The sequence below is a fragment of the Opisthorchis viverrini genome (assembly GCF_000715545.1).
Source record: "Opisthorchis viverrini unplaced genomic scaffold opera_v5_225, whole genome shotgun sequence".
Taxonomy (NCBI): Eukaryota; Metazoa; Platyhelminthes; class Trematoda; order Opisthorchiida; family Opisthorchiidae; genus Opisthorchis; species Opisthorchis viverrini.
The window spans coordinates 197,902-211,661 of record NW_008751883.1 but is presented as its reverse complement, the minus strand read 5'-3'; the positions used below and the strand labels follow the sequence as shown (position 1 = coordinate 211,661).

The window sequence follows — 13,760 nt, the reverse complement described above, 5'->3', positions numbered from 1 at the left end:
GAGTATTTCCTAAAATTTTTAAGTCTAGGATGACCATCTGTGCTCAAACTTAAAGACGGATGAGCTGTCATCATCATCGGTCCGCTATAGCCTGAGTCGGCAATGCTCATTTACCAATACTCATTTACCAGTTGTTGGCTATCAGCTCTGAATTCGGCTTGCTTGATCAGGATTTTTCACAACATAGTATGCCTTCAGTGATTAACAGAAGCGTTCATCGACATGGTGATTTGACTGTGTTACCTTGGGTGTGTGCGCTTGTCTGTGTGCATACGTCCTGTTCTGTTTGTGTGATGTGTATTCACGCTTAGAAACGTGATTGCTTCGAGTAAATGTATGGTTTACGCTCGGGACTCGGGTTACCAAGTCTGACAGCCTGCACTGGAAGTCACTCTGCCGCTCACAAAACAATTCATCTGGCGATTTTTAAACTCTGTTGAAATTCAGCAAAACACTGGACTTATACTTCTTTGAAGGACAGGTTGAACGACGGGTTAACCAGTCATTGTTGAGAGGTACCCTCCAAATTGAATTGATATTTGTAAAGAGCTAAAGTTCACAGGACATTCACGTGAGAAACAGATCTTTGGACTGATTCAGACAGAATACATTAAGTTTGGCAATTGTGGTGAGGAGGTTAGAAAACGCGTTTTCGGTTGTGCAACGCGTACTTCCATAGAAGAATGTGTCCAGCACCAGAAGCTGCGTTGGTTTGGATACGTGTTGCGTATGCCGAACCATCGTTTGCCGAAGAGCGTGCTGTTTTCCACGCCCAACTCAGAGTTGTGTAAACAGAGAGGTGGCCAACCCTTGAGTTGGTAGAGGAGTATGAAGGAGATCACGCTTGGGAGCTGTTGGTGCTACTCGCCCTCCAGCATGGGGACCGCTTGGTCCTCACTGTGCCTGATTGGAGACACTGGAGGAAATGGCTGCCAACCGATGTCAGTGGCGATCTTGTTAGTTTCTATCCAGATTGCCTAAATGATTGTTTGGAGGTGTAGGCTTCTCGGAATGATTGTAGTAAGCCAGCACTTAGTCCCTTCCCCGTCCACCTTCATTCTTTTCTTCACAATAAAGCTTTCCATTGACTCATGTTTGTACGGCAGCGAGGCATCGGTGTTGAACACTGATGTCACGCTGTCGATGATGATGATGACGAAAGTTCACTCAGCTATGCACTGAGCCATAAACACGTGGACGGTTGATGGAACGATATAAAAGGGTCCGTCGATTAAGTTTTGGAAGAAAGAACTCACACGTGGCAGGTGAGGTGTGAACACCTCATAGGTTATGCTAGTCTTGTCTCTTCTCTAAATACAAGATGACCCGTTTCTCCCTCAGAAGAACCAAAGGTGATGTAAACAGAAGGTTATCACCCATATATGGTTTCACGAATTTGGTTCTATTGGTTACTATTTGAACAGTCCAGTATGAATTTACCAATCGTCCTTCTTTTTGTAGCCTTCCTTTCGTGAGCCTGTATATTACGTCAACCCTTCATTCGAGTGGACTCGAACAGACCCGTTAAAAGGTATTGAACCATCACCTGTCTACCGGAATGCCCCACCTCGTTCCATACCTGTCCAAGAATTGTTTGAGCGCGGCCCAATTCAACCCATTTCAACCAAAGGTGTGGGCAACAGCCGAACCCAGGTGAATGGGGTTTTTTCATCAGAAGATGGATTTCTAAAACAAAGTGAAACAAATTCATCGCGCCTGTGATGAAGCCAAACGGCTACGAGTGTACATGACTTGCAATCAAACTAAATGACTAACAACATACTATTTTCTTGTTGTGAGTGTTTTTTTGGATCATGTTTTTTGGCTTTGAAATGTGATGTACTGTTGCCACCATTGACTCCCTGCATTATAGGCCATATTTTTTTGTTCTGATCCTTGTCAGCTTATAAAACCCATATTTATTGTATTCTTATCCTGAAAAAACCACTGAGCTGTTCTGTAAACATGACAAAGATAGGTAAAAGTTCTTCGGCTTTTGAACTGTTTTGGATCGATTGAACCGTACAGTGGATGGGAGATGTATGGATTTAATCCAGAGGAAGCTTTTATTGGACCCGAGTCAGGCGTCAGGAGATTATTTTAAATACTGCTTGTAGGAACGCATTTGCTCCATTGGGGCTCATCAACCAGGCCTGATTTCCAAATCTTGATCAGTTTTATTTTTCACTTAGTACAATGTGACAAATACCAAATTGGCAAATCAATTAAGTATCAACGGGAGACTCGGCTAAAAGTCACCTGTGCCTGAAAACATCACAAACGAGAGATTCAGCTGGTTTCCAGGTGAGTCTCTCGAAAGAACAAATTGGTTTGCAAATGAGTGTATTTCGCTACTTTCGTGAAATTTGGTTTCAAGTAAAACATAAGGTTGACGGAAACTCGGGGACTGCGCCTACCCGATGAGCCACAAGAAGGGCGAAACTGGTCGTGGGCTGTCGACGAATGTTCAGCGACTTTATGAGTAGTGTATTACGAATAAATACATGTATTGCGATATCTCGAATATCGTAGCGACTTAATCATGAGGCGGTCTGGTGCAGCACATTCCGTTACCTGGAAACATCACAGACGAGAGATTCAACTGGGTTCCAGCTGAGTCTCCTTCAAAACCAATTTAGTTTCTAAATGAATGTATTTCGCTAACCTGTGTCTCTTGTTTAAACCAGTAATGGTGTAGTATGGTTCGGCCTCAAATGCGTACAGCGTATGCTCTCTAATATCCACTCTACAATTAAATACTTCAATTATAAATGAATCTAAAACGTTTTATGTGGTGCCAGATTTTAGTCTCTTTACAAGTTTGTTATCGTTTTTGTCAGCGCCAGACAACTTTGGGCCACGGAATAACAGATATGGAGCATTTTACAGCCGCGCCGCAGTTTTTCCGCTGTATTTCGTTTAAATCGCAAACCAGATGTAAACAGTCTGATCATTTACTCTCAGTATAGACATGTATGTTTAATGTATCAGGATTATGCAGGTCCATAGTCCACAGTAACCTCAGCATCGCTGACGACGTCTATGCTGATAGCCAATGTGGTTCAGGTGACTAGCGTTCTTGTTCGAATCACTTGTCGAGTTCGTTATATTTTTGACTACTTGTGAGTAGTAATAAAATCCTTAGGAAGGACTGCTCACAGACCAGTTCAGCTAGACCACTGGGACGATCAATATTCGAATGTTTAATACCACACTATAGGCGTTAGTTACGGTTTCGGAGATTTCGAACTGGACATGAATCTATGGTCGTTTGTAGGAGAGTTGATCAACCTACAGATGAATCCTGATTAGTCTGTTAGTGAGAGACTCCTATCTTGCGATAAGTCAGCCAGGCCGGCTGGCGACCACTAGTAATTGAGTTCTCTATTGTTTAGCTGGAATGTTGTGTGATAGAATCTGTGTAGTACTTGGTCGGCTGCGAGTTCTCTATTGTTTAGCTGGAATGTGCGATAGAATCTGTGTAGTACTTGGTCGGCTGTGTACTGCGGATAAGTAGGAATGAAACAGCCGTCGAATGCCTCTAAGCTTTAGGCGCAGGTTTGCTTCAACTGAAACACAGCCCTAAGATTCAATCCAAACAACCTATTAGCTAAGGCTATCAACTACTCATGAGCGTCTGCTTTTCTGCATTGCTACACGTCGAACTATTCGAAAACCGCAGTTGTAGTTATCAATCTCCAAATAAAAAAGGGGCTTTGTTCAAGTCTCTTCTGATGCTTCTGAACTGGACTATGACCAAAATAAGTTCAGCGTAGCTCCATGTTAGAACAATTTGTTGTAATTTTCGGTATACAAAATGACTTTTTCTCGCACTATATTAAAAGGGATGCTGGTGTATCGCGCCCATATTTTCTGGGCACCTTGTGAAAAGGATTCTAGCTAACGAGAACGTGCTCCGCAATGCGCACAAATCCACTGTCTATTACACAGAAGATAATGTCAAAGATGAACGCTTTTTATTGCTTACAATCATATCACAAAAACTAGGAAAAATCACGAGCGACTCTTCCAAGCTCACAGTCGAGATATGAAAATTTATGTCAAAAAGGGTACCCCTCCCACAAATCTAGCCCGTCAGAGAGAATGAGGGGAGAAGGATGCTGTGCAAATGTTGCAACAAGTTACACGGCAAAATTACCAGCCAATAACTGTTCGAAACCCCTTGATAGCCTGTCGGTCAATCATCTGCTTACGGCACGCCCCACAAGTGAGTGTCAACGCATGCTACAGTCTTCCAGTCAGTGGGCCTGATTTGTTCCAGTCAGCAATGCAGATAAACAATCTGGGCAGTGTAGCCAAAAAACGGTCGGTAGACGGACCAATAGCAATCAGGTGTGTAGAAAACCGTACGCTGGTAAAACCGCAGTGGTCTCGCCGAATAAAAAGAGAGCTTCCAGGAGCGATGAACACTTTCAATTACTGACCGTGTGACTGAAGCAACTATTGCAGCTCAGGTTGTAATGATTGTTCACTGGTCTAGGCAGTCTGGTTACAAACGCTTCATCGCCAGTCGAGATGACATCATCGATGCGTTGTGAGTAGAAGTGTGTTGGCTTCCAACCTCAACATACTTCCACTCACAGTGCCCTGATGATGTCACCTTGAAGGGTGATTCATAATTTGCAACTGAATTCCTAGCACGGTAAGCAAACCAACCGCCATCACTGCCGACAATCTCAGAGAAACTTTAGGGATTCAGCACACCTGATAAGTTCGAAAAGGTCATTCTTTTGGGTCTAATACCGACCAACTGTTGGCTTATTTTGAACACACACCCTAAGGACCATGAATACAGTGTGCTCTGCCCGGTTCTTTGGTTTACGACTGTTACATTCAGCTGTCTTATTGGTAACGGACACCGTGCACGAATATGGAACGGCCTCGCCTCATGACACAGCTCTAACCGTCTGTACACTTAATTCACGTTCACATTCAAGCTCTGTTTGTCTCTTGTCGTGACCTGAGCGATGTGGCCTGAAGCACTCTAAACTAGGTCTCTAATGATATTCAACTCAGTTACTCGGAATCTCAAGTAAAACGACTGTCGGAGCGAGTACATTAGGCCACCTTTTGATTCAAAAGTGATCTCCAACCCCAAAATGCAGTAGCTCCAATTCCACCCATCGACTCGTTCGTGGTTCAACTAAATAAAACACTATCTACACCATGAATCATCACTGATTATCATGAAGGACCATGTAAGGAGACAAATATCCGACTAGGAAACGCTTGCAAACAAGCTACCCAACTCGTCGACGTAACCAACGATGGAGTCGTGACACGTGACGAACTCTGGCCTGTGTTGGATTCTGGTGAACCGGGCTTTCTTAAACTCCCCTCTTCCGAAAACCCCTATGTCATTTGTTTTAGTAGAACAACATTACATTTTGATGTTTTTGAGAGCATGCACTTACAGTTGGACGGTTAGACGGACGACTCCCCCTGTTACGGTGGCCGAAAATACACCGCAACGGTTTCATCCAACCCGCACGGATGGTCCTTCTAAACATATCTTACTGTACTTGTTTAACAACGCTCTTCTAGAATCTCCTAGCATTAATGGTTGCGTACATCAGACTAGAATGTGAACTACACTGTTTGCTGTTGCGGAAAAAAGGTTCTGATAGGTCCTCAGCACTTTGATTATCGTTGTGTCGGGAATATGATCGAAGTAGACTGGCACCAGTCAACTCTCAGTGAGAAAGTCAAGAAACAGGTATTTCGTGGGACGCCACAAGATTCGCCTGTAAACTGAAAAGAGCACCAAACGCTTTTATGGCTCAATCCTGTGTGACTCAGGCGGAGGTGTTACGTGTTGTGGCCACTGACAATGAGAGTACTGATGTTGATGACTTGGAAAGCCAAGTGGAGCATGTGTTGTTTGTTTCAGACATCCTTAACGGCTCTACTTGACTATTCGTACAGATGTTACCTTTCATATTCTTTCAACAAACAACTTTTCGAGAAAAAAACTAATTTATATATGAAGCTTGCAGCGAGAAGTTTTTACTAAGGTTGGACTTGGTAGAAGGGTGTGAAAGGGGTAACCAGCAGTTTGTTGGTGTCCTGAAGGAAAGAGTTCCCGCGTAGGAACCTTGGGATGTTTGGTATAGACTAACGTCAGATCCCGTTTTCCCTTTTTTCAACTCAAAGAGTTAAATATAATTAATTGAACCTTGAGGTTATACGACGGTGAAGCATCAGCAATGACGTTGATGATAATGAGGTCAATGCGCCTATTGTTATCAAAATAATATTATTAGTATTATTCCCGTCATTACAGTCCCATTCAGAAAACAGGTCCTGCGGAAGAAATGATGTACTTTTGGTCGAAAAATGTCCGAGGTACAAACAAAGTTGGAAATATCCCTATAAAAATTGGCTTTTGTCTGGAAAACGCAATTTAGGTGCCGTACACGATCCGTAGTGGTCTTCAATCAGGAAACATCCCGTCCAACAAGAGTTTCACTGTGAGCCAGATTAATGCATTCACCGCCAGAATAAGGTAGACATCTGACTCCGACCCACTGTATGCAACATTCATTTTCTAATGACAAGGCTCATCCAGAGACATGAATTCTGTACAATCAGTTCATTGAAAATCAGCGGTAAGTAAATCCTGTTCCGGCGATTTTGTTCAATTTCTCGATTCCAAGTTTTGCATCAATAAGCGGAAGAAACAGACTGGTATGAAAAATATTAGTCGAAAGCAAAAATGAACGCAAAATGATTCAGCGGAAGACAAAACTTTTTGGGTCTTCAGATCCGAACAAAATTTTGAGTGTGCCCACGACCCAGCCTTTCAAACAGGTCGACTGGTCGTACAACGGTCTGAAACCGAGGTTTCTCCGTTTCTTTTGCAACCGATCCTGATGACGGGTTGCGTGAATCCTCATAGGCGCGGAAGTGTTTTGTGCCATAATCGATCGCCCCGTATTCGCCGGCGGTGCGGAGTAATTTCACGTAAGGTAGCGGTGGGGCACATCCGGAGCGAAAGCTGACGAAAAGACAAGTATACGTTTACTACTTAACGCAATAATCAGTAGTTAGGATTTTCTCCCTTACAACGTGAGATCCTGCCGTTCAAACCGACCTAACAAAATCTGCCTGGGACTCGCAGGATAAATGCTTACACACACCAATAATGATCGACTGGCCCCCCTTCAATGACGAACTCTTGTCCCCGTTCCAAACTACCCTTCTTTAGCCTACTTCGGGTGGATCGGCTTGATTTTGTATATAATGAACTTTAGTGTACAACACTGTCGATTTTTTCATTCGTAGCCCTGATTCTGGTCAGTAACATTTTTTTTGCATATCGACACATGACAAAGATCATGAATCGGACCGGCAACAGATTTACGGTCAATCTCTTGTTCTTATTCTTAGTTGAGAATGCGATCAAAGCGCACACCTGTTCCGATCTACGGCCAGGTGTTATAGGTATGCATTCGGACGCCATTGAGGGCATCACGCATCGATCTTAAAACATTGTGTCGTCTGACAGATTACAGGAATATTTAACAGTCTGATTAGTTGTTATGTGTGTAACAGTTTAATTGATTAATCAGTATGATTAATTACAATTGTAATACCTCACACCGAAGTGGGTTGTCGAGTTCTGGCAAATAGCCCGAAGTTAACGCATTGTTAAATGCTGGTTGTTGCCCAGATGATATCGATCCCGCGACAAAATCATGCTCCATGGACACAAAAACAATTTGTAACGGCACTGAAACTCAATCATGCGATGCCAATTGCGGTCCGGGACAGACTTGATGGTGACCTCACGTTTGCATGATGAACACTACTCGACTGTATTTAAAAAACATATTGGCTTTTTTCATAAAGGAAACCACTCGCAAGGTCGCTGAAAACTCTTCGACAGCCCACGGCCGGTCTCACTCTTCTTGGGGCTAGGCGCAGTCCCCGAGATTTCGTCAACCTTATGTTCTGCTTGAACCCCTTCCTTTTTGTACATTGTCAGCAGGTTATAGGTAGCTTTTCACCATGGATTATATGGGTAAAACTATATATGAAATTATAATCAAAACTCAAATTCCATGGTCATAGTTTGGGCAAGCAAGATTATCCGAGTTGGCAACAGTACTAATGACTATTAAAGTTCGGAGACAACTTAGTTTCTAGGAAGACAACTAATGATAAATTAGTGAGTAGCTATTGAATCTGATGACATACTGTAGATAAATCATCCGGTCAAAGGTGACCCAAACGGTATGAATACAGCGGATATCATAGAATTTTTTGATTTGACGCTCTGTAGCGGTTCTAAACACCGAGCACAAGTGAGATGAGACGCTGTGGACTGTCTCGCATGATGACACTGTTTTGAAGCAGGATTTTAACCTGGAAACGTTTGCACAGATTTGATTGGGCAAATTACTAAAATTCTGATTGGTTGTATATTTTGGTAACATGAAAAAATAACGTAGTACGATGGCGCAAAATTTAAATTCAGAAAGCACAGCGTGGTGAGTAAAATGTCATAATCAGACTTTTCGGTTGCTATGGTGTAAACTCCTTCAAGGCTTTCCACAGTCAATTGAATACGAATCAAATGCAACGTTATTTGAGTTTGCTATTCTCTCTTTTGATTAGTGTTTAGTAATCGCAGTAATAGTACTATAGCATTGTACGTTTCATAATCATGTCACTGGGAAATTGTTCCAATTCATTGCCACAACGGCACAATTGGACAGGTCATTGATAACCAGTTGTCACATTGCGGACTTTTTCTACTCATTCCATTTTCCAAACAGCACCATCAAAATTGACTTTGTTCTCCAAAATATACCAGATTTTGTCTATAAAGCTTCTTCAAGTGCAGCTGTTTATCAACGCATACAGATAGGAGAAATTTACTGGTCCACCAGATTTCTTGGTCTCTTTGTCGGCTTGCTGGTAGTCACCGGAAGTAGTCAACTTCTGTCCAACGTGGGCTTGGGCTGAGCTTTCACTCAGCACCGTGTTGATGAAATGTTGCTCGGAAATACCTCGTAAACCCAGTACAGTAATGACTATGTTGGGCACTAAACGATTAAACCACGATCGACCGGCCGTTCCAACCAATTCGTGATAAAATCTGGCCAACTCAAAACCCTAAACCGGTCTACTTCAATCAAAATCTAATAGATATTGAAATAAATTCCAATGAAGTCTTAATTGTATGTTTTTATCGGCTGCCATTCTATCCCGTTTTTTCCTATCAGATTTAAAACTTACGGCTCATCATGCACTCTTGCAGCCCACTCTTCCAACCTTGACAATTCAAGAGCTTTTTTCATTGCGAAATAATCCGTTTCAACCATGAGAGATGAAATGATTGGGGCGGACTTCCACTTCAGTATTTCTTCGGGTGACTTGAAGGGACCTTGAATCTTCGGTTTAACCACCGCGGTCTCCTTGTCTTGAACAGCTGTTCTCGTGTTTTCCAGTCCACACGAAACTGGTTTTCTACCGATTTTTTCTCTGATAATTTCCGGACGAGCGGCTAGCAACAGTTCGTCACTAAGTTTTGACCCCCTGCGAGAAGACGTTGAGACAGTGCATATTAGTGGCACTATTTGATACCATCAAGAAAACAGAATCACTGCATCTGATACACCAAAGTCGGTAGGAGTGAAAAGTATTAGAATATAGCCTGACTTGTGGATGGATACATGATGTTTACCGATGAAACTGATATCCACAAACCCCAGCTCAACTGGTCTGAAAGTGGCGTGCATACGCATTTCGGTGTGCAAGCTTAACAGCACTCAGAAGTTCATTTATGTAGTTACTTCTCAACCTAAGTTTGCCAAACAGTGTACACATTTAGTCGATGATCGCTGTAATCCGAATGAAAAAGCGCATGATCAGTTGAACAGCCATGATCAACAACAAGAACTGCCGCTCAGTTCGTTCAAAAGGACAAATATTTCACCGTCAGTAAGACAAGAGACGGTAGCTTGCATGAAGTCAAGTTTGCTTTGGCAGACGAGTACTTTCTTTCAATGAAAGTCTTGCCAATGGGCAATCCATTTTAGTGGCCCTCAGTTTGTTTAGTGAACCATGGCGGTCACATTAGCAAAATCTGTTCGATTTTCAACGGTGTCAATGTTCCATACCCGCCCGAAACAATGTGTGTGGGAATTGTTCATCATATATTCATGAGGTACAATGCATTCTCCCCCTGCAAAGCTTTCCCGATTTTTTTCCCAGGATCACTCACATAACCAGTCATTGTTTTCGATCAACTGATGTACGATTCGCCCGGAGAGCGCGAGATCTCTGATTTAGAACTTATTAGTTGTCTCTCTGTTTGCGTCATTTGACTTTGGGTTAACATTTATGAAATATACTCAAAGTACTTAGCTAATGAGTGACTAGCTTCACCTTGGTGGGCAGCGACTAAGTCCGGGGCTGCAAAAACTCATTCGCTTACTTGACCAGAGACTTCACAATGACCCGAATACTATCTCCTAACAAATGATTGGCGAAGCATTTAGGAATTAAAGGAGAACTGCTTTTATCGTAACAGAACCTACCAGGAACAGGCTGCGAATGAAAGTAACTGTCTAAATCATATGGATTTTAAATCCTGATTATGCAGTCAGTGTAATCCGTATATGGTACGTCGTGTTTTGCAGGTTCTCATCATTGGAATGTACTGATATATACCATAAAACCATACATTAGTAGCTCGGCTGCATCAACAGATTATCAGGTGGCTGTTGATCTGTTTGCCGAGCTTACCAGTTGACTTACAACCATTTCGTCATCATTCAAGGAGATGTCATCACGCTGTTGGGTGGATAGTTTCTCTGTCTGTGCTCGCATTCATATCGTTTGTGAAAAGCATCTATGTGCTCCAGCGTGATTGGATGTTCATAGGTAATCCAGCTGCAATTCTCATTGGTTCGTTTGTTCTACATCTTGCAATGAGGTCAGCAACACCTAAACTTTCTGTTCTTTTTCGTCGAGGGCTTCCATCCAAGACAGCCACAACTTGATTAGAAACGCTCAATTCCATGACAGTGAGTTAGATATCCATGTAGGCTCTGCTGGTAGGTTTTTAGGTCTTTAGGAAAAGATTCTAAGTGGCTTGGTTGTGTATCACGCAGGGATCTGTTTATACAGTGTTTCATTCCTCTTATCAAATATGTATTTGGTGTATTCAGTGGCTCCAAATTTATAGTTCGCTGATGGTGTTACAAGCAATCTTTCTGAAGAGTTATAAGTGCTAGATTAAACAGTCGGTAATCATTGGACCACCTATTCAAGCTACAACTCCGAATTCATCTGGTCCACCTTAAGAGTTCGCACCGGTTCCGCTCGACCGGCTTACTTCGCCTTTCTTGTAGCTAAGATATAACCAAACCCCGTTACTGCGACGCAGGTTGGTACCTGCTCAAATGCATTTCTGTAAATCAGAAGAACCTGTAGGAGAAACTTCAATGCAAATAAACTTATAAACGAATGAATAAATACAACAGGTTGAAAACCACTCTACATCTTGGCACTTTGTTATGTGTTTGGAACGACTGATTAGTTTTCCTGGACTGGAATTCGCTCGACAATCTGGTCGCACGCAACGTATTAGTGAAGTCTTGGCAAGCCTACAGTAAGTGCACCACTGAACAGAAAACTGTTGTCTGCGTTATTAGTATTTTTGCCACAAACACTAACCCACCGCTACGCACAACTACGCACTGATGATGTCACCTCGATTGGTGATGAAACGTTGGCAACCAAATTTCCCAGCTCAGCGAACAAGCCAAAGACCAGAAAACTATTGTCTGCGTTACTAGTATTCGTAAAACCACAATAACTACAATAGATTTCATTGCTTGTTAGTTCTGATAGATTGGAACAATCAGGAGGGTTACTGGACCATCTGTAGAAGAGATGAGCAAACCAAGCGCATCTACATTCACGTGATCAGACAAGATAGTTTGTGCAACCTAATGAAATAGAGGTTACATACTCACGCAGCGAGTCAGATTGCCCGAGTTCAACCCTGGTACGACCATGTAGCAACCAATTTGATTGGTCAGACCTCCACAAACCAGTATTATTCGTGGAAAAATCAGTGTGATCACTGTTTCTAAATCGTGTATTCTGTTCCCACGTGGAAGAAAAGGCATCTGAGTTCTATTATCAACCTCTGCTGATTCGGCTATTGATTTCAGTGCACACCAGAAGGAAGCAAACAAGTGAGTTGAGTCTCAATGAACGCAACTTCTCTCAAGATTTTTCATCCAGCCACAAAACATATTCTTGTCCGCTTGTCGTTATATTCGTTTTGGGTTTTCATTAACACCAATTCTTTTGATATTGAATTTCTGCCGACAAATGTGATGCCCGCTTCTATCGTTTCTACAGACACTTGTCCTTATATAAACTTCGCTGGCTATGTTTCGTGCAATACGTGTACACGAGTTCACTTTCATTTTCAGCTTTCACTCAGATAAAAATGAACAAGCCCCAAGTGTCGGCGAAATATACTTACGAGTAGTATCATCATTATCATCAGCCATATGACCCGCGCACTTGTCGTACAGTGGATGCCACTGCTACAGTTTCGTTCGCCGATGATTTGCGTACGTGGGGTAGGTAGCTGTGCATTGGAGGCGGGAGCTGATTAATTAGTGCTGTCAAATAACTGCCGTTAATGGCTTTTATACTTCACTGCCAAGTCATGGTTTGACCTCCCCAGGCTCATTTCCACCATTCACGTAGCTGTGCGAAAAGACCCTTCTAGAAAGTCGATCAAATGGCATATACATCACGTGGCCAAGACAGCGCAACCTATGCTGTGTCAGGAGAAACCCTGTCAGTCATTCACTTTGAAAGAGAATTAAGTTTTATTACAAACAGTAATACAAACCAAAATCAGACTTGGAAAATTTCCTCCAAAACAACTAAATTAGAGCGGCTGTTTGGGTCAGCTTACTTCTTTCCGGTAATGTTGTACACTCCTGGTTGTGCTTTAGTCGACAGACAAAAATGATGAGATTTCGCCCACTCCAAAAGTTGTTCCCGTTCTTTTGCTTCCTTTTCCACAACTTGCTTCCTGTTCATTTCGTCTTCATAGGCAACTAGTTGCTCTCTGAAAAAGGTGAATTGTAAAACCCAACATTAACTGAGACTAGTGATGCAATACCTTACGAAGGATCCGTTTAATCTCACGGTGTGCAAATAGGCCTTTCGCGCATAGAAGTTAAAACGGCATCTTCGACTTCGGTATCCTCTCCAAGCACTTTGAATCTAAGCCACAGCGTTTTTTTCGTATTTCTGTCTCTTACTTGTGTAGCACACCTGTTATAGGTTCCAGTACGCATCTCGTCCACGGCAGCTTCCAGTTCTTTTCTATACTGGCGACGGGCAAGGTGACCACGCCATAACTTTTGAATAGTGACAGCTGCTTTGTTCAAATAGCTTCACTCGAGTAAATGTTTGAAACAAAATACATACAATATACCTTAAGTATCTACGAACGCGAACACCTCGAAACCATGCCTGAATTTTCAAAGCAGCAGCATATTTCGCACTTCGTTCTTGGTAGTCTTCCCTAAAGTTGCGCATCACCATATTTTACAGCGAGGACAACCGGTGCTTACTTGTACGCCTCGTACAGACTCCATGTGAACCGCTCCAGAAACTCGCGCAAAAGCGGTTGGTGTGTCATTTTACTCGGTGGTCAACATCCTCAATATGCATTTTTCGTAGGGACGTGG

General features: G+C 42.6%; 2 protein-coding genes across 2 annotated transcripts in view; one reads left to right on the top strand and one right to left on the bottom strand.

Annotated features, from left to right (window-relative positions):
* T265_08584 (hypothetical protein) overlaps window positions 1-1,989 on the top strand; it is a gene marked incomplete at both ends in the record, with an annotated part of 96,123 nt that extends 94,134 nt beyond the window's left edge. The window contains one exon of the mRNA XM_009174436.1: window positions 1,462-1,989. Coding sequence (XP_009172700.1) covers window positions 1,462-1,722 — 261 coding nt within the window. The remainder of the gene's footprint in view (window positions 1-1,461) is intronic.
* Window positions 1,990-6,329: 4,340 nt separating this feature from the next.
* T265_08583 (hypothetical protein) lies at window positions 6,330-13,445 on the bottom strand (the record flags this gene model as incomplete). The annotated part of the gene is made up of 4 exons (XM_009174435.1): window positions 6,330-7,018; window positions 9,265-9,564; window positions 12,977-13,132; window positions 13,187-13,445. The coding sequence occupies 3 exons, from the start codon at window positions 13,102-13,104 to the stop codon at window positions 6,781-6,783; spliced, it is 666 nt and encodes a 221-aa protein (XP_009172699.1).
* Window positions 13,446-13,760: the final 315 nt, after the last annotated feature.